Genomic DNA, 27,964 nt, shown 5'->3' with positions numbered 1-27,964 from the left:
ATTGAGTTAGAATTTCAGAGAATTATTTTGTTTAAAATTGATTTATGAAGCCAGGCATAGTGGCGCACGCCTTTAATCCCAGCACTTGGGAGGCAGAGGCAGGCAGATCGCTGCAAGTTCGAGGGCAGCCTGGTCTACAAAGTAAATCTAGGACAGCCAGGACTACACAGAGAAACCCTGCCTCAAGAACCAAAACAAACAAACAAACAAAACCAAAACTTGATTTATGAATATATTAATAGATAATGACTATATCCCAAGCCAAGTGTGGTGGTGTGTGCCTTTATCTCGGCTCTAAGCAGGTGAATCCCAGCTAATGCATTTGTAGGCTAGCCAGGGCGACCCAGTGAGCCTGACTCCAAGCAGAATATTTATCTTTCTGAGGCACATTCTGCCTTTGTCATTTTTTTTTTCAACAAATTTTGTTGTCAGATAATAAGTATTTCATGGCTCCAAATCAAAGCTCTAATGGAGGTCTGTGCAGCCCGGCCTGGCTGCTAAGCCTGGGACTCAGGGTCCCTTCCTCCTCCAATAGGAATCATTGAGGCTAGTTATTGGGTTTTTTGTTATTGTGTTTTAAAAATCCATACTCACTTTTATTTTCTTTCTCAGAGCCAACGTTTTGCTCATACTCTTCCTTTTTTTCACATCATGGCAATTTACATGTCCCTTTATACAACTTTAAAGCTGTATGTAACTCAGCTGGCGTATGTCATGGGCATATGTACATGGGCCTATGTACATGGGCCATCGCCTATTGACAGACAGACGTCTCCATCTAGTCTTCTCTATTATGACTAATATTTAGCCAGTATGACCTTGACTGGCTTCCTAGTAGGGACACTGGCTCACAGGATAAATGTAGATGTAATTTGGCCTCATACTGCAGCGGTTGCAGTTTCTGTTCCTGTTAACCAGGTCGTGAATCCCTGGGTCCTCTGTCGCGGCTGAGAGTGCAGACTTACGGAGTGAGTGTTTCTGGCTGAGAGATGAAGTGCTATTATATTAGTAAACTTCTAATTAGTTTTCTCTTGTGAATGGGATTAAATAGCTTTTCATCTCCATTCTGAGTGATCCTTGTAGATTTACTCTTCTAAGGAAGTGGGTTTGGAGGATCCCTCTGAGCGTGTCTAAGAGTTACAATACTTAACGGAAGAAGGTTACGTCTGATTAAACGCAACAAACCAGAGGACATGCTGGCTTTTCCCTCTTCATTTTTGAAAAGTGCTTATTACTTTTTAAGTTATACACAACAATGAGTTGTTAGGGCTTTTTCATACACACCTATTTTGCTGTGTCCTCCTCTGTCTTTCCCCACCCCCACCAGCTCTTCTCCATATCCCAAATGTCGCTGGCACCTATGCCACATGTACTCTGTTCCCTCGTTCTTGCTTGCCCCTTCCTGTAAGTTCTCTTCCCCATCTCCTGATCCCTCTCTGGTTTCATGAACTGTACGTGTGAATATACGTATACATGTCTATAAATAGGAATCTAGATTTGGTGTATGAGAGAAACACAGACGTTTCTCTGTGTCTTGTTTATCTTACTAACCTGGTGATGCCCCATTCGATTTACTTGTAAATGTCGTGATTTAATTTTTCTTTATGGCTGAATATAACTCTATGACTCTTTCTTTATCCTTCATCTGTTGCTGGGTGTGTTGGTTTTCTGGCTTGTCACTGTGCCTAGTTGAGCAGTAAAAGAGAACATGCAAATACATATGTGGCACGTTGACTCAGAGTTCTTGTATATATCTAGGTGTGGGGCTGCCTCTTCTGGAAGTTCTATTTTCAGATCTTTGTTCTTTTTTGTTTTGTTTTGAGACAGGGTTTCTCCGTTTAGCCCTGGCTGTCCTGGACTCCCTTTTGTAGACTAGGCTGGCCTCGAACTCACAGAGATCTAGCTGCCTCTGCCTCTGCCTCCTGAGTGCTGGGATTAAAGGCATGAGCTACCATGTCTGGCTATTTTGGATCTTTTGAGGGACTGCATACAGGTTTCTGTAGTGTCTGTGCCAGCTTGAGTTCTTACCAGCAGTTCATGACGGTTCCTTTTTCCCCTCATCATTGTCAGCATTTATTATCACTTGGTTTTTCCAATGGTGGCCATTGTGACTGGGGAGCAAGGGACTTTGATTTCCCTGGTGGCGAAAGGCACTGGAGACTGGCTAAAACATTCCTTCTGTAATCACTTCATTTGGGGCCCCTTTTATTGATTGAATGGATGATTTTGAGAGTTGCTGTTTTTAATTTTGTTTTAATCCCCTGTCTGATGTAGGAAGCAAAGGTTTCCTATGGAGAAAACTCCCCCCTTAACTCTGGTGGTGCTGTCTTTGGCTTACAAAGCCCTTTTATTTCATGCAATCCCTTGTCAATTCTTGATGCTATTTTCCATCATAATAGCTTTTTCAGAGATACCTTGCCTATGCCTGGGTCTTAAAGTGTTTTACATGTGTTTCCCTCCAGTTTCAAAGTTTCAAGTCTCATGATAATGTCTTTGATCCATTTTGAATTACACTGCCCTCTGGATAAGACGGCAAGGTGTGGAGGCCATTCCGTTTCTCAAAAAAGAAGCACTGTTGAAGTGCCTGCCGGCTTTTCCCAGTGCTGCTTCGGAAAGGTGCCTTTGTCAAAGATTAGGTGAGCGCAGTGGTGTGGGCTTCCTCCGGGACCTCCGTTGTACCCGCTGGTGGAGTCTGTAGTTTCTCTTACTGTAGAGCAGTTTGAGGTCAGGACTGTGATCTTCCAGCCTTGCTTTTGCTGCTCAGGACTCCTGTGGCTGTTGGGGCTTTTTGTGCTTCCTTATCAATTTAAAGATTGTTCTTTAGTTATGTGATTGTCACTGGAATTTTGATGGGGATTGCATTGAATATATACATCACTTTTAATAATACACTTACAGTTTATTCTGCCAGTCCATGAGCATGGGAGTTCTGATTGCCTAGTCCTCTTCAATTTCATCTTCCGTGTTTCCAAGTTTTCATTACAGAGACCTTTTACCTCTTTGGTGAGGTTTATTCCTGGGTGTTTTATGTTTTTGAAGCCATTTTTAATGAGTTTTTGATTGTTTGTTTCAGGATGATTTGCCTAGCAGGTTTGTTTCTGGTCATAGAACAGCTACAAAACCTTATCTTTGTTGCATTGCTGGAAGTGTTTATGAGGTCTAAGATTGTCTAGGGCAGCCCAGAGTATCAGCTATGGATATCAATACTTTGAGTTCTTTTATTCATCTTGCCTTATTCTTCTAGCTAAGACAAAGATAATTGGACCCTGTTTTATAAATTTTTATTATTTGTGTGTGTGCACTTGGGCGCATGTGCCGTGCTGTGCATGTGGAGGTCAAAGGTTAACTTTTGTGAAGTTCTTTTTCTCGTGCCTTTGTGTGGTTTCCGGGGATCAAACAAACACAGGTTGCCAATCAATCGCCTTTATCCACTGAGTCAGGATGTGTTTTTGACTGAGTCAGGCTTCCTCTGCATAAATTAGCTTTCCATCTGAGGTTGTCTGAGAGGGGCTAGCTGCTCCCTGTGGCTCTGTTGATGGCTCTTCTGGGTCACTGCTCCACCTTTTCTTTCCCTTGTAGGTGGGCCAGCGTGTCTTGCTGCTTTCCATTCTTCCTTCCCTTTGCTAGAGGTGGGCGCTTCCTCTGCGCTGGTGAGGAGGATGGCCTTTGTTTTCTGCATATAGCATTTTTATACATGGTGGTAGCTTGGTTGTCACAAATGACTTCAGCTTGTACTGTCTTGAAATGTCCTTGTCTCTCCATCAATTTTTGTTTGTTTGTTTTAGTTTTTTGAGACAGGGTTTCTCTGTGTAGACTTGGCTGTCCTGGACTCGCTCTGTAGACCAACTGGATTCAAACTCCCAGCGATCCTCTTGCCTATGCCTCAGAGTGCTGGGATTAAAGACGTGCACCACCACCTCTCAGCTTCTCCATCAGTTTTTAAAAGGTGGCCTTCGCTAGCTAAAGCAACCTTGATTGGTATTTGTTTACTTTTGAAGTGCATGTTCTGTGCTTCTGTGGTTACTTTGGTTTCTGGTTGGAGATCTGATGTGTTTGCCTTTGTAGATGTGTTGGTGTTTTCTCCTTAAAGTTGATTTATTTTATTTTATTTTCAGATGCTGGGGATTGAATCAGTGTTGTGCATGGTGGCCACGTGCCCTCCCACTGAGCTGCACCCTAGACCCCTTTCATCTTTGCTATGTTTCTTTGCTTTTCTTCTCTGTGATAGTTGTTTGGCGCCTAAATGCTCTTTCTGTTGGGGGCTGTTTCCTCCTCTAACTCTGGTAAGGTTTTTGGAATGATTTCATGGAATAGATTGTTTATGCTTTTAGATTTTATCTTAGTCCTTGGTTCTTGAGTGTGGCTTCGTGAATGTTCCCAGAGTTCGTAGAGGTTTTGCCCATGCTTAGATATTTTTTCTTTGTATGTGTCTGAATGTATCACTGCTGTAAGCTTGTCCCCTGCATGGATACCGTTTCTTTCTCTTGTGTTTGTATGTTGGTGATGCTCCTGTGATGTTATTTGGCTGATGGACTTTTCTTTCCATTTCTAACTTGGTTCTTCTTCAGAATGTTTCCTTGCTGATTTTTTTTCCTCTCTGTTTTTGAATTAATGACCTTAAAAAACAATCTCTTTTACATTTTTTTACCCAAACCCTGAATTGATTTTTCTTCATCTTCTCTTTGAGTCCCTTATGTAGTCATTGCTTCGTTTTTATTTTTATTTTTTTTTTAAAAGAGTTATTTATTATGTATACAGCATTCTGCCTGCAGGCCAGAAGAGAGCACCAAATTTCGCTATAGATGGCTGTGAGCCACTATGTGGTTACTGGGAATTGAACTCATGATCTTTGGAAGAACAGTCAGTGCTCTTAACCTCTGAGCCATCTCTCCAGCCCCATTGCTTCGTTTTTAAAATAGCACCCTGAACTCTTTTTTAACTTAAAATTATTTAAATTGCATGTATGTATACGTGCCTGTGAGGAGATAATATGCACACGTATGTAGGTGCATGCCCATGGAGGCCAGAGGCATCAGTTCTGGAGCACAGGCAGCTGTGAGCCACATGACATCTGTGATGTTAATTCGCCACCCCCCCCTCCCCCATTCTTACTGTTCTGTGAGCAAATGCTCAGACACACCAAATGAAATTTGTAACCTTGCCCCCAAGTTATCCCTGGTTGGCCAATATAAAGTTGCCTATATACCTGGGTTGGGCAGACACGAGGTAGGTGGAGCTAAGGTTCTTGTGCTTGGAGGATGGGGATCACAGGGGGAAGGAGGAGACATCGGAGAGGAGAAGAAGAGAGGAGACATGGGCTAGCATAAAGAAGAACCACATGGCTGGGAGGCGCTTGCCCTGAGGATCACTAATGGAGAGTAGCAGCCCAGATGGAAACATGTGCAAGTGCTTATGGGAATTATGGATGGAAGTAGCCTAGATAGGAATAATTAAAGCAAGTGGCATGGGATGAGGGTCTGGGAGGTAAGAGATGGCTTAGGGGGTTAGTTTCTGCCCAGCTCCAGTGTATAGGTATATTAAAAATCTAACAGGTGTCTGTGTCTTATATTGATATGACAGCAGGTTAAATAATACCTGCCGAAATAATTATATCTATTAATCCTAAATATTAATAACTATTTTCTACAGCAGGCACTGAGAACAGAGCTCAGGCCCTTTGGAAGGACTCTTAACTGCTGAGAAGTCTCTCCAGCCTCACCCTGAACTCTTTCTGGCATTTTATCTGTCTCGGTATCTTTGTTTTCAGTATCGAATTGTGAGCATTGGAGGTGTTATAGTAGCTTGGTTTGTATCGTTGTTGTTATTATTTATTATATTAATGATGTATATTTGTTGGTCTTTTTGTATTTTGGGGAGTGCTATGTCCTCTAGTTTTTCTTTTTCCCCATTTTTGCTTGGTTTATGTGAGTCCTTTCTGGTGCGCAGTGTCCTTGCTGGCTTTGTAGTCCCTGCTTCTGTTTGGAGTGAAGCCTGCTGCAGTAACAGTAGCAGTTGGATAGCAAACTGTGGTGTGGAGATGCAGTGAGTGTGGGCCTCACAGACTAAGACACTGGAGAACTTGCTGCCACGTGCTGCCCTCTTGTCAGAACCCCAGCTCTTTCTTTTTTCTGTCCCCTACATGGTGGGGCGGTGTCCTCAGGTGGGTCGCAGAAGGTGCTCCTTGAGAGTCTGTTTGAGACTCCTGTGCCCAACTTCTCTCTGCTCTACCTGTCTCTCATCTTCCTCCTCCTCTCTTTCCTCTTCTCCTTTCCTTCCCCTCCCTCTCCTTCCCTTCTCTCTTCCTTTCCCTTTCTTCCTGGTCTTCTCCCTTTTCTAGTCCTTTCTCTTTTCCATCTTATCCCTTCTTGCCTCCTCCCTTTTCCCTTCTTCCCCTCACCCTTCCCTCCCTTTCTTCCTCATCTTTTTCCTTTCCCCTCCTCCATTTTTCCTTTCCTAGGCCTTTCTTCCTTCCCCTCTCTCCCCCTTCCTTCCCCGTCTTCCTCCCAACTTCTGCTTTCTTTTCCTCTTCATCTTACAGTCTCCCCATGTAGCCTAGGCTAGCCTTGAACTCTGGATTTTCTTGTCTCAGCTTCCTGAGTTTTGAATTAAAGGCAAGTTCCATAACACCTGGCTGGCCAAAAGACCCAATTCCTTGTTGTTGTTGCTGTTGTTTAAGACAGCATGTCACTCTATAGCCTTCATAGGCCTGGAATTCACTATGTAGACCAGGCTGGTCTTGAACTCATAGAGATCTGCCTACCTCTGGCTCCCCAGTTTTGGGATCAAAGGTAGGTCCACCATGCCTGACAAAACCCAGTTCTTTTTTCTTTCTTTTTTTCTCTTTTTGTTTTTGTTTTTCAAGACAGGGTTTCTCTCTGTAGTGTGGCTGTCCTTGACTCTAGGCTGGCCTTGAATTCAGAGAGATCCAGACACCTACCTCTGTTGGGATTACAGGCAGGTGCCACTGTGCCTGGCCAAAACCCAACTCTTAATTAAAACAGGCCATTTTCATAATGTGGTGGGGAAAGACCTGCATGAAAATCATCCTGATTCAGTAGCATCAGTGCTGATAATGATAAATAGCAAGGGCTTTGGGAATGCTAGGCTTGGGAGGGAGTGCTGGGTAGATGGAAGACTGTTCTGTGCATAACACTTGGATGGACTCGTTAATGAAGAGATGGCTCTAGGCTGGCCCTTGTGGGAGAAGGATCCCACTGGAGGAAGCATGCAAATATGAGTACTGCCCTAGGTCTTAGAGGGTGCTGAGTGTGGGTGCTGAGTGTGGGTGCTGAGTGTGGGTGCTGGTGTGGCGGGTATGGGGATTGTAGCTGGGATCTCTGGGTTTGGTGACGGTCTCTTCTCTTCTTCAAACCCTCTTCTGAGGTACGCTAAGCTCAGCAATGCAAGTTGAAAATCTTGATTAAGATGCTTGGGCTTTTGTTTTCTTATTCTCTGGCAGCATCCCTCTTGAAATTTTTCCTGCTCTTCACTCTTTTAGGTAAACATGAAAAGGGAGAAAATACGTGATGCTGCTCTCTCCTGCCCAGGCTGTTGAGCAGGTCTGAAGGCTTCACAGGCTTTCATCCTTGTGTGCCTGTTTTTCTGAATAGTGCTAGAATGAGCGAGTCAGGCTCAGGGTGAGCAGGCACTTGTGGGCTTTTTTGCCCCTGTGTGGCCCCTGCAGTAGCAGGGCCTTTTCTGAGGGAGCGGATATGCCAAGGGGAGATGACTATGAGACTTGGCCAGGCTGGAGAAATGGGCTACCATGGTCAGAAGCCTTATATAATTTTTCTGAGGAATTTGGATTTAGTCTTAAAGTTGCCAGGGAGCCTTTAAAAAATCTGAAGTGTGTGAGAGGTGAAGGAAGGAAACCACAAAATTCATTTCCACCATGACTTTGTGTTGAGGAAAATGGACTGGGCTTGTACTTCACAGGGCAGTAGGTTCTGGTAGGAACTGTCACATGAGAACAGAGATTTTCTTTTTCTTTTTTAAAGGATTTAGTTTATTTTATATGCATTAGTGTTTTGCCTTTGTGTATGTCTGTATGAGGGTAACAGACCCTGGAACTGATGTTATAGGCGCTTGTGAGCTGTAATCTGGGTGCCTGAAATTAAACCCAGGTTCTCTGGGAGAGTAGCCAGTGCTCTTAGCCTCAGAGTGCATGCCTTTAATCCAGCACTGGGGAAGCAGAGGCCAGTGCGTCTCTGAGTTCGAGGCCAGCCTGGTCTACAAAGTGAGTTCTAGAACCGCCAAGACTACACAGAGAAACTCTGTCTCAAAAAAGCAAACCAACTAAACCAAAACCCAAACCAAACCAACTAAACAAAAAGAAACAGGTTTTTCAGGCCCTACTCCAGAACTGCTGACTCACTGTGGGCTGGGATGGTGAAGTCTGTTTGATTGATTGTTATATTCACTGATGGTGGAAAGGGGCAGCAGGTTCCAGGTTGTGAACTGCACTTCACATGAAGTATGGAGTTGATTTTATTTGGCATGTTAATTACATCTGTGCTTGATACTCATAACCGAAGGAAGCAAAATAGCATTTTGTGATTTAGCAGTTGTTAGGAAAGCTAGTTATTCAAAGGTTTGAAAGACTGAGATAGTGAGCTAATGTATTTGGAAAGGGGGAGGGAGCCTAGGGCCACATAGACAAATAAACTACAGACAAGTAGCCATACTGGGATAGAGTAAAGAAGGATATAATCTTGACTACCCTAGATGTTGGCTGTGTATGGCATTGATTGAAATTGGGAAAACTGTTGAACGTGCTATTTTAAAAAGGGACCCATTCCACTCCTAGAGAAAGAGCTATAGGGGGCCAGTGGCTGCTGAGAGAGGGGGAATTGGCTTCCTCCAGGGATGGGCTCTCACAGGCATTATCTGATCTCGGGTGGTCAGCCCTAGATACACAAACACATGGACTCAGTAGGTTATATATACGTGTGTGTGTGTGTGTGTGTGTGTGTGTATGAGAGAGAGAGAGAGAGAGAATGAGAGAGAAAGAATGAGAGAGAGAATGAGAGAGAAAGAATGAGAGAGAAAGAATGAGAAAGAGAAAGAATGAGAGAGAAAATGTGTATATTTCTGTATTTCAATCTTTATAGACAGACTAGCAGCTGACTTGCATTTAACCTAAGTTTTATTTGTTCTTCTTTGGGTTTAAGTATATTATATATATACATACACACACAGATACATGTGTAATAATCATAGTTAGAGATCTTGTATTTGGGGGTAGAACGTGGGAGGATGTAGAGGAAGGGGGCGGGAGTAATATAGATACTTGCTCGTGTATGAAGTTCTCAAAATAATAAAGCATTTCAGAAATACAGAGGAGACTTATGAATGTAGTGGCCACCTTCTAGGAGGCGAGGCAGTCAGAGCACCAGAGTTCAAAGCCAGCCTGTGAGACCCTGTGTCATAACAGGATGAGGGTGGGAGCTGTCTTACAGATGGCGGTCTAATCGGAGCATCCCAGGCAGCCAGCAGCACACAGCTGGTAAGTGGGACCTACTTCAATATTTGTAGACAGACTAGCACCTCACTTGTGTCCAGCCCAAGTTTTGTCTTCCTTTGAGGATGTGAGGACCGTGGGTTTAAAAGTTACCTTTGTTGGAATATTTAATGCATCTGACAGTTTGCTCTGCTTTGCTCAGTGTCCAAAGGTTCAGATAAAGTAAATATTATGTAACTATTAAAATTGTGTCTCAGTAGATGACTCACATATTTTTTCTCTTTCGGATTTTATCCCAGGACCCATCTGTTACCCAGGTGACAAGAAATGTGCCCCCAGGACTTGATGAGTATAATCCGTTCTCAGACTCCAGAACCGTAAGATTGCTTTTCCTTGTGCTTCTTTTAAACGTGTAAATGGAAGTTAAATGGGGGATATTTTAATTATGTTTCTTTTCAGCTGATGGGCCAAGTGAATGTAAGACAAGCTGCGTGAATGTGCTCTTTAGAATCTGAAAGTTAGGATTATTTTTCCTTTATGGGAAGGATATTGGTGGTGACTGAAAATTACCGTCATAGTTCTAGAGAAGTCCCTCAGAGTTCGTCTTCCATGCTGTAAGTTGAAGTGCTAACCCCCGTGCTCTGCGGACCTCCTTACAGCACCTGGACCATTGGGGAGCAGGAGTGTGCCTCTTGGTGTCCGTGCTGTCTTTGTGGGACTGTGGGCAGTGCTTTCTTACCATGCGGACTGTGTCTGGAACTTATGACATCTCTGCGCTTGTCATTTAGTCACCTTCCGCTGTCACAGCTTCCTTCTGGAAATCTGCTCACTGTAGGAAGGAATGCTCTTCCTCTCAAGATTTAGCTTAGGAGGATGAGACGAGCTCCCGCTGGCACGCTGCGTCTCTGTGTGCACATGAGAAGGGTACAAGGGACTGTCTCTTGCCACCCGTTAAGGTTGTAACCAGTTGCGGTTAGGGCTTCTTATTAAAGCCTTTCAGATAATTTTATTTGACCCAGGTTTTAGAACTACTGAAGTTGCTTTCTCCAGCAAGTAATGTTGTCCTCTGAATTTGTGTGGCTATCTTAGACATTGCCCTCACCAGGTCCCTACGGTGGACATTTGTGACTCTAGAGATGTTAGTCGCCCCATCGACACTTGAGTTATATACGTGGATTTTACCATTCTCTCGTGATCCTTAGTTGGTGGTCACCTCTTGGTGGATATTTTTCATAGTGTAGATTACTGTGAAAGACATGTGGGTTTTGCTCAGGGATTTCTTCACTGTGTATTTTATTGACTCTGTAGTTCCAAAAGAGCTTTGTACACTGTTGTGATTAAGAAGAAAAATGTATTTGGTCCTTGTCCCCAGTTTTGGGTATATAGATCCTAAAACTTGTGGATTTGACGTACGACAATGAGGTGATTGGTGGCTTCGCGGCCCTAGATGCTTCAGGGTGGGTCATGGTCACCAGAGTCCAAGCTTGACTAGATGGCAGGATCTAAGCTTGTGTCATAGTTAGCCTCAGGGGGTCACCTGGGAAGAATGGAGACCCTGTCGAGTAAGTCCTTCAGTCAGACTGGCCTGGGGTGTGTCTGTGGGGCATCTCCCTAATTGTTGATTGATGTGGGAGGATGGCCCACTGTGGGCGCTGCCATTTCTAGTCAGGTGGATCTGGGCTGTCTAAAAAAGAGTAGCTGAGGCCAGACGTGGTGGCGCACGCCTTTAATCCCAGCACTCGGGAGGCAGAGGCAGGCGGATCGCTGTGAGTTCGAGGCCAGCCTGGTCTACAAAGTGAGTCTAGGACAGCCAAGACTACACAGAGAAACCCTGTCTTGAAAACCCAAAAAAAAAAAAAAAAGAGTAGCTGAGCCTCATGTGGTGGTGCACACCTTCATTGCTGGAAAGCCAGAAGCGGGCAGATCTTTGTGAATTCTAGGCCAGCCAGGGCTACCTAGAGAGACCCTATCTTAAACCCAACCAACCAACCAAGCGAAATGTGACTTTGGAAGCAGGCCAGTAAGCAGCCTTCCTCCGAGACCAGTGCTTCAGTTTCTGCCCCAGCTTCCTGTGCTGATGCACCAGGAGTAAGTTAAACAAGTAGGGTGGAATAAGCCTTTTCTCCCCAACTTGCCTTTTGGTTGGTGTTTTGTTGTAGCAACAGAGAAGCACACTAGAAGGAGGGGAACTAGGCTCAGTTAATCACTACAGTGGCCGCTGATTTACCTCACTATGTCTGTGCAGTGGGCCCTCTCCTCAAGGTGTGTCGGAAGGGTGGGAGGTATAGAAAGACCCATGGGAGTCTGGTCCACGTCTCCTCCATGTTCTGCCCATGCATCTTTTCCGTTGGCTGGTCCTGAATTGTACGCTTTATAACAAACTAGTAATAGTAAAGTAATATATATTTTTCTAGTTCTATGATTTTTTTTTCCCCAGAGAATTCTGAAATACAAGGAAGAGATATTGGAAGCTCCTACCCCAGTCCAACACCTCCCCTCCCCCCACCCGTTTATAACCAGCTTGGAACTTAGGAGGAGCATCTGAAGTGCGGACAGACATGTATTGAACCCGTAGCCTCTGAAATCCATGTCTATCCCTGGGCCGGGGTAGAATCAGAATTGAACTGAATTGTTCAGAGCACTCAATGGTGACCAGACAGTTGGAGAACTGTTAGGTAGATGTGGGGGGATGCCTCACCCTCACATACTTGATCAGTTAAAGGTGCAAATACAGATGAACTTTCGGGGTTGGTGTCCAGCCAGTGGCAGTGAGCCTCACAATGTGGGAGGCCCTGGGCTCCATTTTCAGTACCACAAAAAGAAAAGAAAGCTTTAAAATTTCATCATAATTTCAAAGCCTTCACTTACCAGCCTCTGTTCAAGTGTAGCACCTGCATGCCAGGACCACTGATACAGCGTCTGCATGAAAGGGGTTGGTTGGATCCTGGGAAAGGCCAGCGGTCTCACATGATGTTGTAATTCACCCGTCACAAACAGTGCTGTGGGTATGCTGGGGTCCAGCTTGGTAGCGTCTGTTTAAAGTGCGAAAACGAGGGGCTAGAGAGATGGCCCAGCGGTTAAGAGCACTGACTGTTCTTCCATGGGTCCCGAGTTCAGTTCCCAGCAAACACATGGTGGCTCACAATCATCTTAATGACATCTAGTGCCCTCTTCTGGCGTGCAAGTGTACATGTTTTTAAAACACTATACTTAATAAAATTTAAAAAAAAAAAAAAAAAAAAAAAAAAAGGCGAGAACGAGAGCAAACTGCTGTGCTCCGTCCGCTGTGGAGTCTGAGTGACTTGTGAGGACAGGAGATGGCCTCAGGGCTCCTTCAATTGCTGATAAAGAACAGGAAGTACCAGCACTGCTGACAGCTCACTCTGTGCCCTTTTCACAGAAGTAGCTTTAGATTAGTTTTTACACATTTTTATTAAGTTTCTCCTTCTGTGTGTGTGTTGGTGTGTGCTTGGTACAGAATGTTTGTAGCAGTCAGAGGAACATTTGCAGGACTCAGATCCTGGGGCTCAAACTTGGGCTTTGGGCTTAGCAGTAGGCACCTTTACCCACCCACTGGGCCGTTTGCTAGCCCTAGATTATTCTTTTTCAAGTGTCCGCTTTGTGTGATGAGCCTGTTCCCTGCTTTACTGTATCAGAGTCCCACAGCAGCATTCCAGATAGGTATTCTAAGTTTCCTTTTGGTTTGATTTTTGTTTTTCAAGACAGGGTTTCCCTTTGTAGTCCTGGCTGTCTGGAACTCCTTCTATAGACCAGGCTAGCCTTGAGCTCACACATATCCACCTGCCTCTGCCTCTTGAGTACTGGGATTTAAAGGCGTATGCCACCATGCCTGGCTTGGAGTCATTTTTTTTTTTATTGAGGCCTTCTCTTCTCTGATGACTTGGGTGTTAAGTTGTCACAAGCCAGCACTTTGACCATGAATTTGAAAGAGATCAAGGAGGAGTGTATGGGGGGCTTTGGAGGGGGAGGGGGAGGGGGAGTGGGAGTGGTGTCCTGGACTCTGTGTGTAGACCAGGCTGGCCTCAAACTCAGAGATACACCTGCCTCTGCTTCCTTGAGTCCTGGGATTATAGGCCTACACCACCGTGCCAAACTAAAAGAAGACTTATATGTGATTTTTTTTATTGTTGTTGTTGTTAAAACTTTATGGTAGTTAAAGACTATAGAACAAAAAGCGGAATACTTTTATAATTTACATATTGATTCATAGTTATACATTCAAGAGTTTTCACAAGATGCCATATAACATAGATAAAGTATCTGCTGCCGTAGAAAACTACTGAGCACTTGAGCTGGGCCTAGTCCGAACTGAGATGTGCTGTGACTGCAGTCATCTTGAGTTATGAGAATGACCTATGTTGCTTGAGTGGAAGGTTTTCTTGTGGAGATTATGTTGCATATGGCAGGTAGGCTCGCTGGTCTGCCTTCTGAAATCTAAATTGCTAGAGCAATGATTTTATCCTTGAGAACTGATGTGTGCACCAGGAATGTGTTTCCTTAACTAGATGATGGTTTATATTATATTTTATATTATGGTTCTCACTCATTGTAGCCATTGGTGATTGGAGTTCGTGGCTTCTGACAAGTTTTTTTTTCTGATAGATAATAAAAGATGAAAGGCTGGGGACACGTGGGGCTGGAATGCAGTGCTCTGGATAGAAACCTCTGGAGATGCTCTAGGGCCTCACTTGCTGTCAGGTTTCTGTTCCTCGTGGAGGGCTGGTCTGGCTCCTTTTCTGGTTTGTTCCTTGTACCCTGTGCAGTTTCTCTCACAGATCTGTACCTTCAACAGAAAGGAGAGGCATGAGAAGGAGATTGCCAGGTGGTCATCTCTAACCATGAGGAACACAAGGAGCTGGCTTGTCTCTCACGTCCACCACACAGGTGTGCAGTAGGTGGAGGGCCTGAAGACCTGCATTTTAGCCCAGCTCTGACCAGCTCAGGGTCATTTTAGCAAGTAACTTTAGGCAAGCATCTGAACTCCTTTGGGTTTTATTCATGTCTTGCACGGACAGGGAGGAAAGCATTGAGTTAAGTAGTTTCTCCTGTCAGTGCAGGATAAAGCTTTTAGCTGCAGGACTGTCTGTGTGATTGCATAGAGCAGTTCTTGCTTCTAATACTGGGGATGCCTTTTTTTAATTTTTCCCTTTTAACACTGATTTGTCTCTTGCTGTGCACTTCCTGTTCTCCCTGCATCTCCCTAGTTTGGTGTTCTGGGAGCTCGTTACCTGTCCCTTCAAGAGCCAGTCTTTGTTTCCCCGTCTCATTTAGCGACACTGGGCTTCTATTCTCCCGGTGTCCTAGTGGCAAGAAGCACAAATGTTCTTGGGCTCAAATAGCTTCTGTTCGTAGATCTAATTGGCGGCCGCATCCTGTCACTTACTCCCTGAAGAGCTTTACCTGTCTGTCCTTTCAACTGAAACCAAGCTGTCCTAGTTCAGAAACTTGCAGAATGGCAAAATGGCCTCCAGTCTGTCTTCAAACTACTATTTATACTGTGAGGAAATTATTTTCTTAGAGGTCAGATTAGCTAGTCTACTTTCCTTCAAAGTGATTTATATAGTCTGTACATAGTAGTTTGACACGTGGAGGCAGCAGATTTGAACCTAGCCTGTCTTAAATCTAATTTTTCAGCTTATGGAAAACTGAGAGGAAGCCCAGCTTGCTCCAGGTTACCTCTCTAGACAGCCTTGTCCTAGACTAATGAGCTGTTTGTGTCAGCCAGAGCCATCTCCCCACAAACCAACCCTCACTGAGACCCCCTACTTGGCCTTCCACTGTTGTTGAGGGAATCAAGAGACTGTGTGATCATAATGCCTGGGTTTCCTAGGTTATCCTCATCTTTCAGCGGGTCAAGACAGCCGTGTACACAGATTGTCTATTGTTTGACAAAATATCACAAACTCAGTGGCATGAACCAATACAAGCTTATTCTACAATTTCTGTGACTCAGAAGTCTGGGCTCGGTAGAGCTGACTCCTTTACTTAGTCTAAAGCTGTGGTCAAGGTATTGTCCATGTCAATTAATATATGTGTGTGGGTATGTGCATGAGTGCAAGTGCCCACAGGTGCCAGTAGAGGGCATCAAGTCCTTTGGAGCTGGAGCTGGACAGTTGTGAGCTGTTCTGTGGTGCTGAGAACCAAATTTGGATCCTCTTGAAGAGCAGCAAGCACTGTTACCTGCTCAGCCATCTCTGCATCCCCCTATGCTATATTCTTATCTGAAGGTTTGACTAGGGAAGAATCTCTGCCAAGTTCATTGAGGTTACTGACAAAGATAATACGCAGAGTTTATATAACTGAGAGTCTTAGCAATTTTCAGGCAGTTAATTGGTTCTTTCCCTTGGGCACAGATGTCACCTGCAGTTCCCAGGGGATACATAGGTGTCTCCAACATGACCATTTGGTCATAGAGCTCATAGTCTACCCTGGGAAGATGAACTCTTAAAGAATGTGGTGGAGGCTGGAGAGATGGCTCAGCAGATAAGAGCATGCTCTGCTCTTCCCGAGGTCCTGAGTTCAATTCTTGGCGACCACATAGTGGCTCACAATCATCTATCGTGTGATCTGGAGCCCTTTTCTGGCCTGCAGGTGCACATGTAGGCAGAATATTGTATACATAATAAATACGTCTTTTTAAAAATGTAGTGTAATCCAGAGTAGGGCAGCAGTCTGTCACCTTCACTGTGTGCTTCGGTGTGTTGTCAGTTAGAAGTTTGTTACAAGCCATGAAATGCTTTCAGAAGGAGGAATCTGTTTCAAAGATGTGACCATCAATGGCGGAGGATCTTAGGGTTCACTTAAGAATCTGAGTGCCACACTGGGAAAAAGAGTATGTTAGGAGAAGCTGGGCGTGGTGGCGCACGCCTTTAATCCCAGCACTTGGGAGGCAGAGGCAGGTGGATCGCTGTGAGTTCGAGGCCAGTCTGGTCTACAAAGTGAGTCCAGGATGGCCAAGGCTACACAGAGAAACCCTGTCTCGAAAAACAAAAAAAAAAAAAAAAAAAAGAGTATGTTAAGAATAAGGCTGCGTTCCTCTGTCTGTTCGCCTCAGTTTTTACAAGGGTCAAAGTGGAACCCTAGGATACCTACCCCTGACTGCCCTTAAACAACCACCAAGACTGCGGTCATTATGTCAGTCTGTGGCACTTCACACCTGCTGGTGTTTACTCCCCACAGTGCTTTGCATGGCCCTTGTTCTGCCTCCTTTGTATTTGTCTGGAATTCTTCAAACTTGCCTTGTGTCCTTCAGGAGTCCCAGTCTGTCTCCAGGCCATTTTTTCTCTTGTGAGTGCTTTTTCTCTTTTGTGCTATGGAAATACACCATACTGTGAGGATGCGTTATACTCTGCCCAGGTTTGGAAGAATGCCTAATACTGGGTAATTTATAGACAGCAGAAATTGACGGCCCACAGTTCTGGAGGCTGGGAATCCCAAGGTGCAGACGTGGTCATAGTCAGGAGGGCTGAGGGCCTCTTTCCTGGGGCCTATGTTCCATTCTTGCTGTGCCCGCATGTGGGGGAAGAGGCCACCCAGTCTGCTCCCCGCCCAGCTTTGTTTTAAAGTGTCCTCTGATGGGACTTGTGGGCGCTCCTCCCTGATGACCACATCTCCTCCTAAGGACCTCACGAACTGAAACTGTTCGTGAGGTGAGGATTAGCTTCCAACATAAGACTTTGGGGTGACAAGTCCTTCAGGCGTTAGAATTCTGCTTCTTCTGCATCCTTAAAAAAAAAAAAAAGGAAAAAAAAAAAAAAAAAAAAGGAGCTGCCTTTTCTCTCACAGTTCTAAACCAGGCGTGACTGAGAAGTAGCTGTCGTGTTTCCCACTATTCTGAAAATTCCCGTTCTTGTATCCACATTAAATTTTAGTTAGGGGCCAGCAGCCATTGTGACTGACATCTAGTGACCTCCCCAACTTACCAGCTCTTATGTCTGTTCTTAACTTTTTTGCATCCTAATTCATCATCGCTCTTCCCAGAACTATCAGTGTTTCTAACTCCATTCCTATGCCTTGTTACTGATAATTTCCCCAAATTCTCACATCTTTTCCTTGGTCTTTTACATTAACTTCTGCCACTCTTTCCGTTGTCATACTCCACATTTCTTTCTTATAGTCACACCAGCTATTTCATAATTACATATTTTTTAAATTGTGTGTACATTTATTTGGTCCTAGGAACTGAATGTAGGCCTTGCCCAGGTTAGGCAGATATTCTGCCACTAAGCTATATGCCAGCTCTCTCTCTCTCTCTCTCTCTCTCTCTCTCTCTCTCTCTCTCTCTCTCTCTCTCTCTATCTCACACACACACACACATGCACACACACACACACACACACACACACACACACACACACATGCATGCGCGCGCACGCGCCCACAGACAGGTCTCACTAAGAAACTCTGGTTGTCTTGGAACTCACTCTGTAGACCAACCTGGCATTGAACTCACAGAGAGCTTTCCTGCCTCTGCCTCCTGAGTTCTGGGATTAAATGTGTGTGCCACTCATAATAGGATCGTTTTAAAGGCAAATAAATAGTGGTTTATTCTAAGCCAAGTCATAAATGACTGTGGCCTAGAAACATGAATTAAAATGCCCCAAATGACAAATTATACATGCAAGAGGTTGTATGAACTTTTACTTTTATGAGAGAAAGTTATAAACTAGCTGTTGCTGAGACTGCTTTGGGAGAGATGTGAGCCTTTACCCCTCCTAAGGTCCTAATGACAAAGCCAAGTTTATAATATAATCACCATTCAGCTGGGGAACCTGTGAGTTTAATGGCCTTCACTACAGAGCATGGGTGAGGGGTGATGCGTGACGGACAGGAGTGTGAGTGGGAAGTTTTCACTCTGCATGGATAATGGCTCCCCCTAGGCCACTTCCTCTAGTCTCCCTAGCCTGTATACCTGACCACCTCCCCAAGACTTTAAGTGCTTCATGCAGTTAGAGCAAAACTGCATACAGATGGCTGGGGGTGTGGTGGGGGGGGGGCAATGGCTAACACACGGTAACTCTGGCTTGGTATGAACATGCTGTGGTTTGAATAAACTTGCCCTGGCCTGGACCCATTGTTGTAAGTGACAGTGTAGCTTTACCGCCCTAACTTGACCCAGCCCTTGCCCTCCTGGTCACCTCCTCAGCAGCCACTGTTGTTTAAGTTCTCTGCCTTCCCCACCAGTCATCATCCCATTGGGACTGTGTGTTCATAATGTAGCCTTTTCAGACTGGCCTCTTTGCCTGGTGTGCGTTTAAGCTTCCACTCTGTCTTCTCGTAGCTTGCTGCTCATTCCCTTTTAGCTCTGCATAATATTCTATCTTGGGCCCACTGTTTATGGCTCCATTCACCTACTGAAGGAAACGTGGTTACTTCCAAGGCCCTTCTGTGAGGGAAAAAAATGCTCTATGTAGCCTTTACTGTGAGCATAAGCTTTCAGCTCATTTGGGTAAACACCAAGGAGCATGATTGCTATATCATAAAGTGTATGTTTAATTTAATTTTTTAATATATATTTGATGTTTACAATATGATTTAATGAAATATAGGTACTAAAATAGTAAAGTAAATTAATCATCAGTTCATATAATTACTCTTTTTTTGTAGCACAGCAGCTAAAACCTACTCAGCATGGATTTCATATGTGGCTTGGTTCCACCTCCTCTGACCCTCATGCTGTCATCACAGCAGTAGACTTGCTTGTGAATTTCCTTCTCAGTGTCCTCTGGCCTTCATCTTCTCCTTTCCTGCCCTCCTTCCTTCTCGCCTTCTGCAGTCACCATTTTGTACTCTCTGTAAACTTTCTTCTCTGAGTTCGGTGTTAGGTGGAGGCCTCCCTCCCCCAAGCAGGGCCTCCGACTCTCTGCCCACCCTCATCTGGAGAGTGTCATTAGCCACAGATGCTTCTGACCATATCTGGAATATAAGCTTTGACACAGTTCGCTGCTAGCCCTCTCCCCCTGCACCTACGGATAATTAGGTACTATGTTCCTGTTAATATGATAGGAGCGTAATTCCCAATGCAAAAAAGCATTCCTGGCACTTCAAGCCCTGGCCAATAGAGTACATTATCCTGGGAACCCTCTACCCACTGCCCAAGAACCATACACACACACACACACACACACACACACACACACACACACACACACACGGCCTTTGTTCATATAGCCTTTGTTCATTCTGAATGAAGTCTAGCTAAAGCTGGTCCCAAAATGTCATTATGGCTTGTGGGCCATCTGAATCTCTTTGTCTCTAGACTGGTAGCCAATGATCCCCAGGAAGAGGGAGCCCAACATCATCTCCTTCAAGTACCCCAGCCCTCTGCCACCACCACCACCATTGCCATAACCCCAATAGTTCCCACAAAGCCGTACCTTCACCTTGTAAAGCCAGCTTAGTCCTAGATACTTTATTTTCTTAATGCTATCATAATGGAAGCACTTCCTGGTTTCTTTTCCGATTAGGGTTATACAGATGGTACCGGCTTTATTGGTACTGTGCACACAACCTTACTATGTTCATCTCCTGGTTCTAATATTTCAACAGTGGCTTCAGCACACAGAATTTCCCTATCTGTATAAAGAGGTAATTTTACATTTTTGATGAGCACACCCTTCCTTCTTTCCTCCCTCCCTCTCATGTCCAGTGGCTTTTTCTTACACCTATAGTACTAAGCTAAACAGGAGTAGAGAGTTAGGTGAGCCTACTGTCTTGTCCTGGATCTTGAGGAAAAGCTTTTTCTTTCTTTTCTTTTCCCCATTGGGTGATGTGGAGATTTCCCAAGTAGTCTTATGTATGCAGAGGGCATTCTATTCAGCATGAGCTATGGGAGCTTTTGCCATAAGTATGTTAGATTTTTGTGAACATGCTTTTCTTTTTGTGTCAACAGAGATGATCCCGGAAGGTTGGTTTTCATTTCTGTGCTGTTGATACAGCGTTTGTGTTGACTGACTGTAGCAAAGCAGCCTGCCGTAGGGACAAATCCGCTTGATTGTGATGTCTGATGGTTAAATGTGTTGCTGAAGGTTGTCTGCTGCTGTCCTAGTGAGGGTTTGGCATAAATCTCCTTAGAGAGGTTGGCCTGTTTCCTTTCCTTTCCCTTTCTTTCTTTCTTTTTTTCTTTTCTTTTCTTTCCTTCTGAGACAGAGTTTCTCTGTGTGTAGCCCTGGGTGTCCGGAACTCACCTAGTAGATCAGGGTGTCCTCGAACTCACAGACAGAGATCTGCCTGCTTCTGCCTCCCTGAGTGCTGGGATTAAAGGTGTGTGCCACCACTGCCTGGCTATTTTCTTTAGTTTTTTTTTTTTTTAAAGATTTGTGTATGTCTATTCTGTATTGTGTTTGTTGTGTATGTGTTTTGTTGTCTGTACTATGTGTTGTATTGTCTGTTATGTGTTGTGTTTGTGCGTTGTTTTGTTGTCTATACTATGTTTTGTATTGTGTGCTGTGTTTTGTGTGTGTTTGTGTGCATGTTTTTTACATGTGAATGCAGCACTTTTTGAAGAAAAGAGAAGGTAACTGTTCCCTGGTGTTTCAGGTGGTTGTCACCTGCTCAGCAGGTTCTTTACCAAGGCGTTTTCTTACTTAGTGATTGATGTGGGAGGGTCCAGCCCACTGTGAGTGGGGTTACCCCTGGGCAGGTGGTCCTGGGCAGGCCATGGGGAGCAAGCCAGTAAGCAGCACCCCTCCATGGCTTTTTACATCAGTTCCTACCTTGAGTTCCTGCCCTGACTTCCTGGGTGATGGACTACAAATGCATGTTGAAATAAACCCTTTGCACTCCAAGTTGCTTTTCGCCATGTGTTTTATCACAGCAGTAGAATACCTAGGACTGGGCCCCTGACCACTGAGCCATCTCTCCTGTTCCTGGTCTTCTTTTTTTAAGCTGTCTTAGGTGTCAAAGTAATTCATTAGCCTCATAAAATATGTATGTAAACATTCCCTTTAGCTCAATTTTGGGAAAAATTTAAGAAATGCTGACAAGAGCTGGGCCCAGCGGCGCATTCTGGTGGAGAAGGGTCAGGGGTTTAAGGCTAGCCTGGGAAATACAGAGAGATTATGTCTCCACACAAAACAAACACGAACGAAAAACTGGCTTTAACTCCGAGTGCTTGTGGAACACAGGTGTGGGATCCTTGGTCCCTGCTGCGCCTCGCTGGAAGGCTCTTGATTATCGCTCCATCTTTATTGTCCATATTGCTGACTCAGTGTCCGTGCGCTCGGTTGCTCTGGGAGGAGTTTGTGTTTTCCCTCTGGGCTTGCCAATGTCGTTTGAATAGAATTCTTGTTAAGAATGCCTTATGAGTCTCTTAATTTTTCTGGCATTCTGTGGTAATTTCATTCTTTAAATTTTGAGTAGTCTCTGTTGTTTTTAGTCCATTTAAAGATAATCAACTTGGCTTATTTTCTTAGCTTAATTAATTGCTATCTGTAGTTTTTCTGACTTATTTGCTTTTTTGGTTTTCCTATTTCCTTCTTCCTATTGATTTGAGCTTAGTTGTTTGTAAATGCAATGTGCTGATCCACCTTGGGCTACCCTGCAGTCCAACCTTTGTGTGGGAGTCTGTAGCTGCTGGCATTTGCTACTTCATGGGTTCCTTTCTCTCTTCTACGCTCTCCACCCTTTACTTCTTACCCTTTGAATCCCTAACATTAGATAGGAGAGAAAAAAGAACAGAGGGAGAAGGGGTCATCACATCGCTCTTAGACTGCTTCCTGCTGACCAGGGTGTTGAGGTCCTTGGGGCAAGTTTGGTCTTCTCCATCGGGATGTCTAATTTCTTCTTCTTGTCTCTTTGCGCTCAGCTACTTACAAACCACAACCAATGGCATCTAGTCACCAACCAGCAACCCACCTATGGGCTCTAGCATTTGTATTTCTTCTGAAAAGTTCCCAGAATTCCAAAATTCACACACTTGCAGAAACTATCTGCCACTGGCAAAACCACATTCCTGCTAGAGTGCAAGGCAAACAAATCACAGTCACCTGCTGGGAAGCAGCCCCATATCCCACACCTGAGATTAAAATGAAAATCTCATAGTATTTCTGTGTTTTTAAAAGAAACCGAAATTCTCAGTCCTCACCTTCCTGGTGTCCTTGGCAGCTTTGGAAGATGTTGCTTCCTAAACTAAGAATCAGTGAAGCCGGGGGAAGGGCTTATATCAAAAATAATACATGTGTGTTTTGCTGACATGCTTCTAGTGTGTCTGCAGAGGGACCTGCATGGAGGAAAGAGCTTGTCCCAGGCTATTGCCTCGGCTCAGATACCGGGATGGCCACCCTCCTGTCTCTGTGGTACCCAGTGAGGATGCTAGTCATCTTCAGAGTATGTGCCCTGTTAGACCTCTTACCTACTGTCTGCATGTCCCCCTCTCCCAGCCCCTTTTCTTGCTGTGGCTTAATGGCTTTTAGGCTCCCCTTCAGTGGGCTAGCCCCAAAGAGTTTTACAAAGCCTAGCTACCTGGTTGCTGTCATTCTTGTCACCAGGGATGCACAGAGTGCCTCCTTTCTCTTCAGTTCACAGTCCAGTGGCCAGGGCTCCCTATTGTGTTTCAGCTACACATGGGACTTGCTTCTCTTGAGGATTCTAGCCAAGAGTCGCTCCTTTAAACCAACTGACGTTGGCTTTCGTTTTCCAGCTCTTCTGTGTTTTCATCTTACAGGAAGGAAGCAGTGGATGATGTTAATAGATTTTGAACCATTTTGAAAAATCTTTGCTTTATTTGGTGCATTTAAGCCATTGGCACTCAAAGAAATTATATGTTTTTCTTTTCTTTCTTAACACATTGGTCATGTTTGCTTTTACATTCTAGAGTTTGCAAACTCACTCAAATCCAAATAAATGGACACAAAATAACTCTAAGCCCCTTTAGGGGCAGTGTGAATACCCTACTGTAACAGGGTTAGTGGTCCCCGCTTTGATCCTTACATCATTTCTGCTGTTCTTCTCACTCCTTTATGTGTGTAACGAACACATTGACATGGACGAGGCGGATGCGTATGACTCCATAGTGAGAGACGCTGTATTGGCAGCTCAGGCCAAGCATTTTCTGCTAGTCAGTCGATGGGAAAATAAGCTTTTGCTTTTCCCTTACACGTCTCCGCAGATGTCCCAGCTCTGCCTCTCTAGCACTGGGATGTCAAGTGCACCTTGCCACACCCAGCGTTTTAAGGCGGGTTCTGGCATCAAATCCAGAGCCTCGTGTTTGCAAGGCGAGGGCTTTGCTGACTGAACTGTGTCTCCAGGTCTGTGGAGCGATTCACAGTTCCTACTGCTGTGCTCATGAGTCATTTGTGCTCTAGTGAACCGTTCAGTTTGGGGACAGCGTTCTGCCCTGTGTCCTCACATTTACTAAGGTATGCAGGCGCGGGGCTACAGATTTTTTAGTTTGTTCATTCTTTTACCTCTTGGAGTGATGGAGCCCACACTCCTCATCTGTAGGGCCGGAAACTGTCTCCCTTACCAGCCGCTGCTGCTGCTTTTTGTTTGTTTTAAAATCCAGATTAAAATCAGGAGCCTTTAGAACAGCCTGTTACCTGGCTGCTGTTCTTCTGCTCTGCATGTCTCGTATCATGTGCCAGCACACAGGCCCCACTCTTCTGTTTGGAATGGCCTTTCCCCAGGAAGACCTCCTCTTCCTCATGACTTTACTTTCACAGAACGATCCACACTCACCTCACACTGCAGACCCATCGCTCCATGCTAAGACGCTGCTTGTTATTTATGAAGTTATTTACTAAACTGCAAGCTCCGTTCCATACTTGCGGCCAGTGGAGTGATCAGTGACTGTTGGTGAATGTGCGGATGAAGGTGCATGACGTTTAGTGCCGGCTTATGCATCCCTACTGTGTGCAACCTCCTGGCCTGCACCTCTTCTCACTATGCAGCTCCTCTCAGTGCTTACCAAGCCCTTAATAAGTTTAGCATGGTTATTGACTGAAATAATTCTGTCTACTTGTCCTGGTTTTTAAGAAGTGCATATATCTGTCCTTGTCCTTAATACCAGAGGGCTCCATGTAAGTATAGCCACAGCCAGCTGTTGCCTGTGAAAGGCTAAAAGATAAAAAGTCCCAGAATTCCTTGGAGGCAGTTCTGTTGGGAGGCACACCATAGTGGTAATAGAAGCAAACTCAGGAAATCCCAAGTTTCTTTTTTCTTTTTTTTAAAGATTTATTTACTAATTACAGGCCGTAAATGTCAAAGCCCTACCCAGATCTAGCCAATGGACAGGACATTCTCCACAGTTGAGTGGAGAGTGGGGTATGACTTTCACATGTACTCTGGTGCCTCATATTTGACCATGTCCCCTGAAGGGGGAGACCTGGTGGCACTCAGAGGAAGGATAGCAGGTTACCAAGAAGAGACTTGGTACCCTATGAGCAGATACAGGGGGAGGAAGTCCCCCTCAGGCACAGTCATAGGGGAGGGGAGTAAGGGGAAAATGGGAGGGAGGGAAGAATGGGAGGATACAAGGGATGGGATAACCATTGAGACGTAACAAGAATAAATTAATAAAAAAAAGATTTATTTATTATTATGTATACAGTGCTCTTCCCACATATACACCCTCAGGCCAGAAGAGGGCACCATACCACATTCTAGATGGTTGTGAGCCACCATGTCGTTGCTGGGAATTGAACTCAGTCAGTGAGTGCTCTTAACCACTAAACCATCTCACCAGCCGCCTTGTGTAAGGGACACCGAGGAGGTTGTTTAACATGTTATCCAGTGTAAAATGCACGACCCTTCTCTTTGAACCCCTGGTTTGTTTCTGGTTAGACCTAGAGTCTACATTTTCATGTGTTCTGAAGCCAGAGCATATGGTGACTGCACAAAAGCACATTCCAAAGACCCAGAGCTTGAGAAGCATGGGGCTGTTTGAGGATTAGCTGTTTAAACTCTAGAAGTAGGTGGAGGAGGTCTGAGAACAGACAGTTTTAACTACTTGATTAGCATATGTCGATTATTCATGCCAGTGGATCTCATGCATGTCCATGATACATTTCACTTCCTCACCCAATTACCCTCCTGTCTTCCTTCCAGCCCTGATAACCTCCATCTTTTCCCCAATTTGTCCTCTTTTTATTTTTTAGACTTTTGTGTGTTTGTGACCAGTGAGTTAGATTAGGGTTGTCTGTAGGAACATGAGTAAAGGTCTGTACACAGGAGCATGCATACATACCTTACAATGGCTATGGCGCTGCAAGTCTCTCCCTCCCCATCGGCTGCTGGGAGTGACTGAGCCATGAGCCCCTCCCCCTTCCATGGCAGGTGGTGACTGGTTTTCCTCAGGATTTCCCTCTTGTTTTTCAGGTGGACATTTCTTCAGTGAGAGTTAGTGATAGCAGGGCTCTTCCATTTTTATCTTGGCTCTAAAGGAGGTGGTGAGGTGTGGTTCCTTTTCTCTTGACTGACACTCCTGAGACAAAAGTTAACAAGAGCAAAGCATGACTAATTGATTTGACCAAAGTTTGACGTGATACAAAGCTTTCAGAAATGTAGACCCAGAGACTCAGGGGAGACCTTTGTGGTCGCACATGATGCAGGATGGGCAGCGGTGTGGGGGGCGTTACTTAGTGGGGACCCGGCCAGGTGTGGGGCTGTCTCTTGGTCTTTTTTATTTTCTTTTTTGGTTCCTTCTTTTAATTATGCATGGGTAAAAGCATCTTATATGTGTTTTAAAAACATAAACTTAAATGGTAATCTGCATCAAATGAACAATTCTACAAGTTAACAATTCTAAAATGAATGAATTTAGATTCCTGTGTGTGGTGTGCATCTGTATTTCTTGTGGCTTTTCTTTGGTTCTTTCTGTTTGTTTTGTTCTATTCTGGTCTTTATTTTATTTTTTAAGTATTTTATTAATTTATTCATATTACATCTCAATTGTTAGTCCATCTCTTGTACCCTCTCATTCCTCCTTCACTCCCTCCCTCCCGCTTTCCCCCTTACTTCCCTCCCCTATGTCTGTGACTGAGGGGTCCTCCTCCCCCTGTATATGCTCATAGGATATCAAGTCTCTTCTTGGCAGCCTGCTATTCTTCCTCTGAGTGCCACCAGGCCTCCCCATCAAGGGGACATGGTAAAAAATGGGGCACCAGAGTTCGTGTGAAAGTCAGTCCCCATGCTCCACTCAATGGTGGAGAGTGTCCTGTCCATTGGCTGGATCTGGGTAGGGGTTTGAAGTTTACTTCCCGGGATTGTCCTTGGCTGGTGCCATAGTTGGAGCAGGACCCCTGGGCCCAGATCCGCCCATCAACAGAACAAAGTGACAGCCTACAGACTGGGAAAAGATCTTCATTAACCCTACATCTGACAAAGGTCTAATATCCAAAATATATAAAGAACTCAAGAAATTAAACACCACTAAACCAAATAACCCAATTAAGAAATGGCGCTCAGAACTAAACAGAGAATTCTCAACAGAGGAATACCAAATGGCCGAGAAACACTTAAAGAAATGCTCAGCATCGTTAGTCATCAGAGAAATACAAATCAAAATGACACTGAGATTCCATCTTATACCCATCAGAATGCCTAAAATCAAAAATTCAAGTGACACCACATGCTGGCAAGGATGTGGAGAAAGAGGAACACTCCTTCATTGCTGGTGGGAATGCAAACTGGTACAACCACTTTGGAAATCTATCTGGTGCTATATCAGAAAACTGAGAATAGGGGTTCCTCAAGACCCAGCTATTCCACTCCTTGGAATATACCTAGAAAATGCTCCACCACACAACAGGGACATATGTTCAACCATGTTCATAGTGGCCTTATTCATAATAGCCGGAACATGGAAACAACCTAAATGTCCCTCAGTAGAAGAATGGATAAAGAAACTGTGGTACATATACACTATGGAATACTACTCAGCTATTAAAAACAAGGAATTCCCGAAATTTGTGGACAAATGGATTGAACTAGAAATGATCATAATGAGTGAGTTCACCCAGAAAGCAGAAAGAGTCAAATGGTATATGCTCACTTAGATCTAGACACTAGCCCAAGGGGCACATCCCAGGATAGTCTTCACTTACCAGGAAAGTGGGTCAGAGGGGAGAACATCCTATTGGGACTTTAGGTGAGAGAAGCATGGGAGAATGGGGAATTACAAGGATCCAGAGGGTCCTAGAAACCTACAAGATGTCTCTTGTTCTTTCTGTGTACCTAGCTTCCTTCCCTCTGGGACTTGGTAGGAAGAAGGAGAGGACTTTCTAGGTTGGCTTGGGGAGATAGAGAGATGGGAAAGCAGAGAGAAGGCCATGCGTCTCCATCCTATGATACTCGGTGCTCCGGGATGCAGTGCATCTGACCTGACCGGTTCTCGTGTGGCCCTGGCTGCACTCACATCCCACATGAGCATGAGTCTCTTTGGTACACTGTATCTGAGCTCCCTGTCTGCTGTCAGGAAGTCACCTCATATTTTCACCTAAGATTCCCCGCTGTGCCCCCCCCCCCCCCCCGTGATGTCTCCATTAA

The 27,964-nt window shown here is 44.7% G+C and overlaps 1 protein-coding gene across 1 annotated transcript in view; it reads left to right on the top strand.

Moving 5' to 3' along the window:
• The window catches only part of Scamp1 (secretory carrier membrane protein 1), an 81,120-nt gene that overhangs the window by 23,759 nt on the left and 29,397 nt on the right, over window positions 1-27,964 (top strand). The window contains exon 2 of the mRNA XM_051172291.1: window positions 9,760-9,837. Coding sequence (XP_051028248.1) covers window positions 9,760-9,837 — 78 coding nt within the window. The remainder of the gene's footprint in view (window positions 1-9,759; window positions 9,838-27,964) is intronic.

This window comes from Acomys russatus, chromosome 30, assembly GCF_903995435.1.
Source record: "Acomys russatus chromosome 30, mAcoRus1.1, whole genome shotgun sequence".
NCBI classification, from domain to species: domain Eukaryota; kingdom Metazoa; phylum Chordata; class Mammalia; order Rodentia; family Muridae; genus Acomys; species Acomys russatus.
The sequence above is the reverse complement of the archived record's forward strand: the minus strand, read 5'-3'. Positions and strand labels throughout refer to the sequence as shown.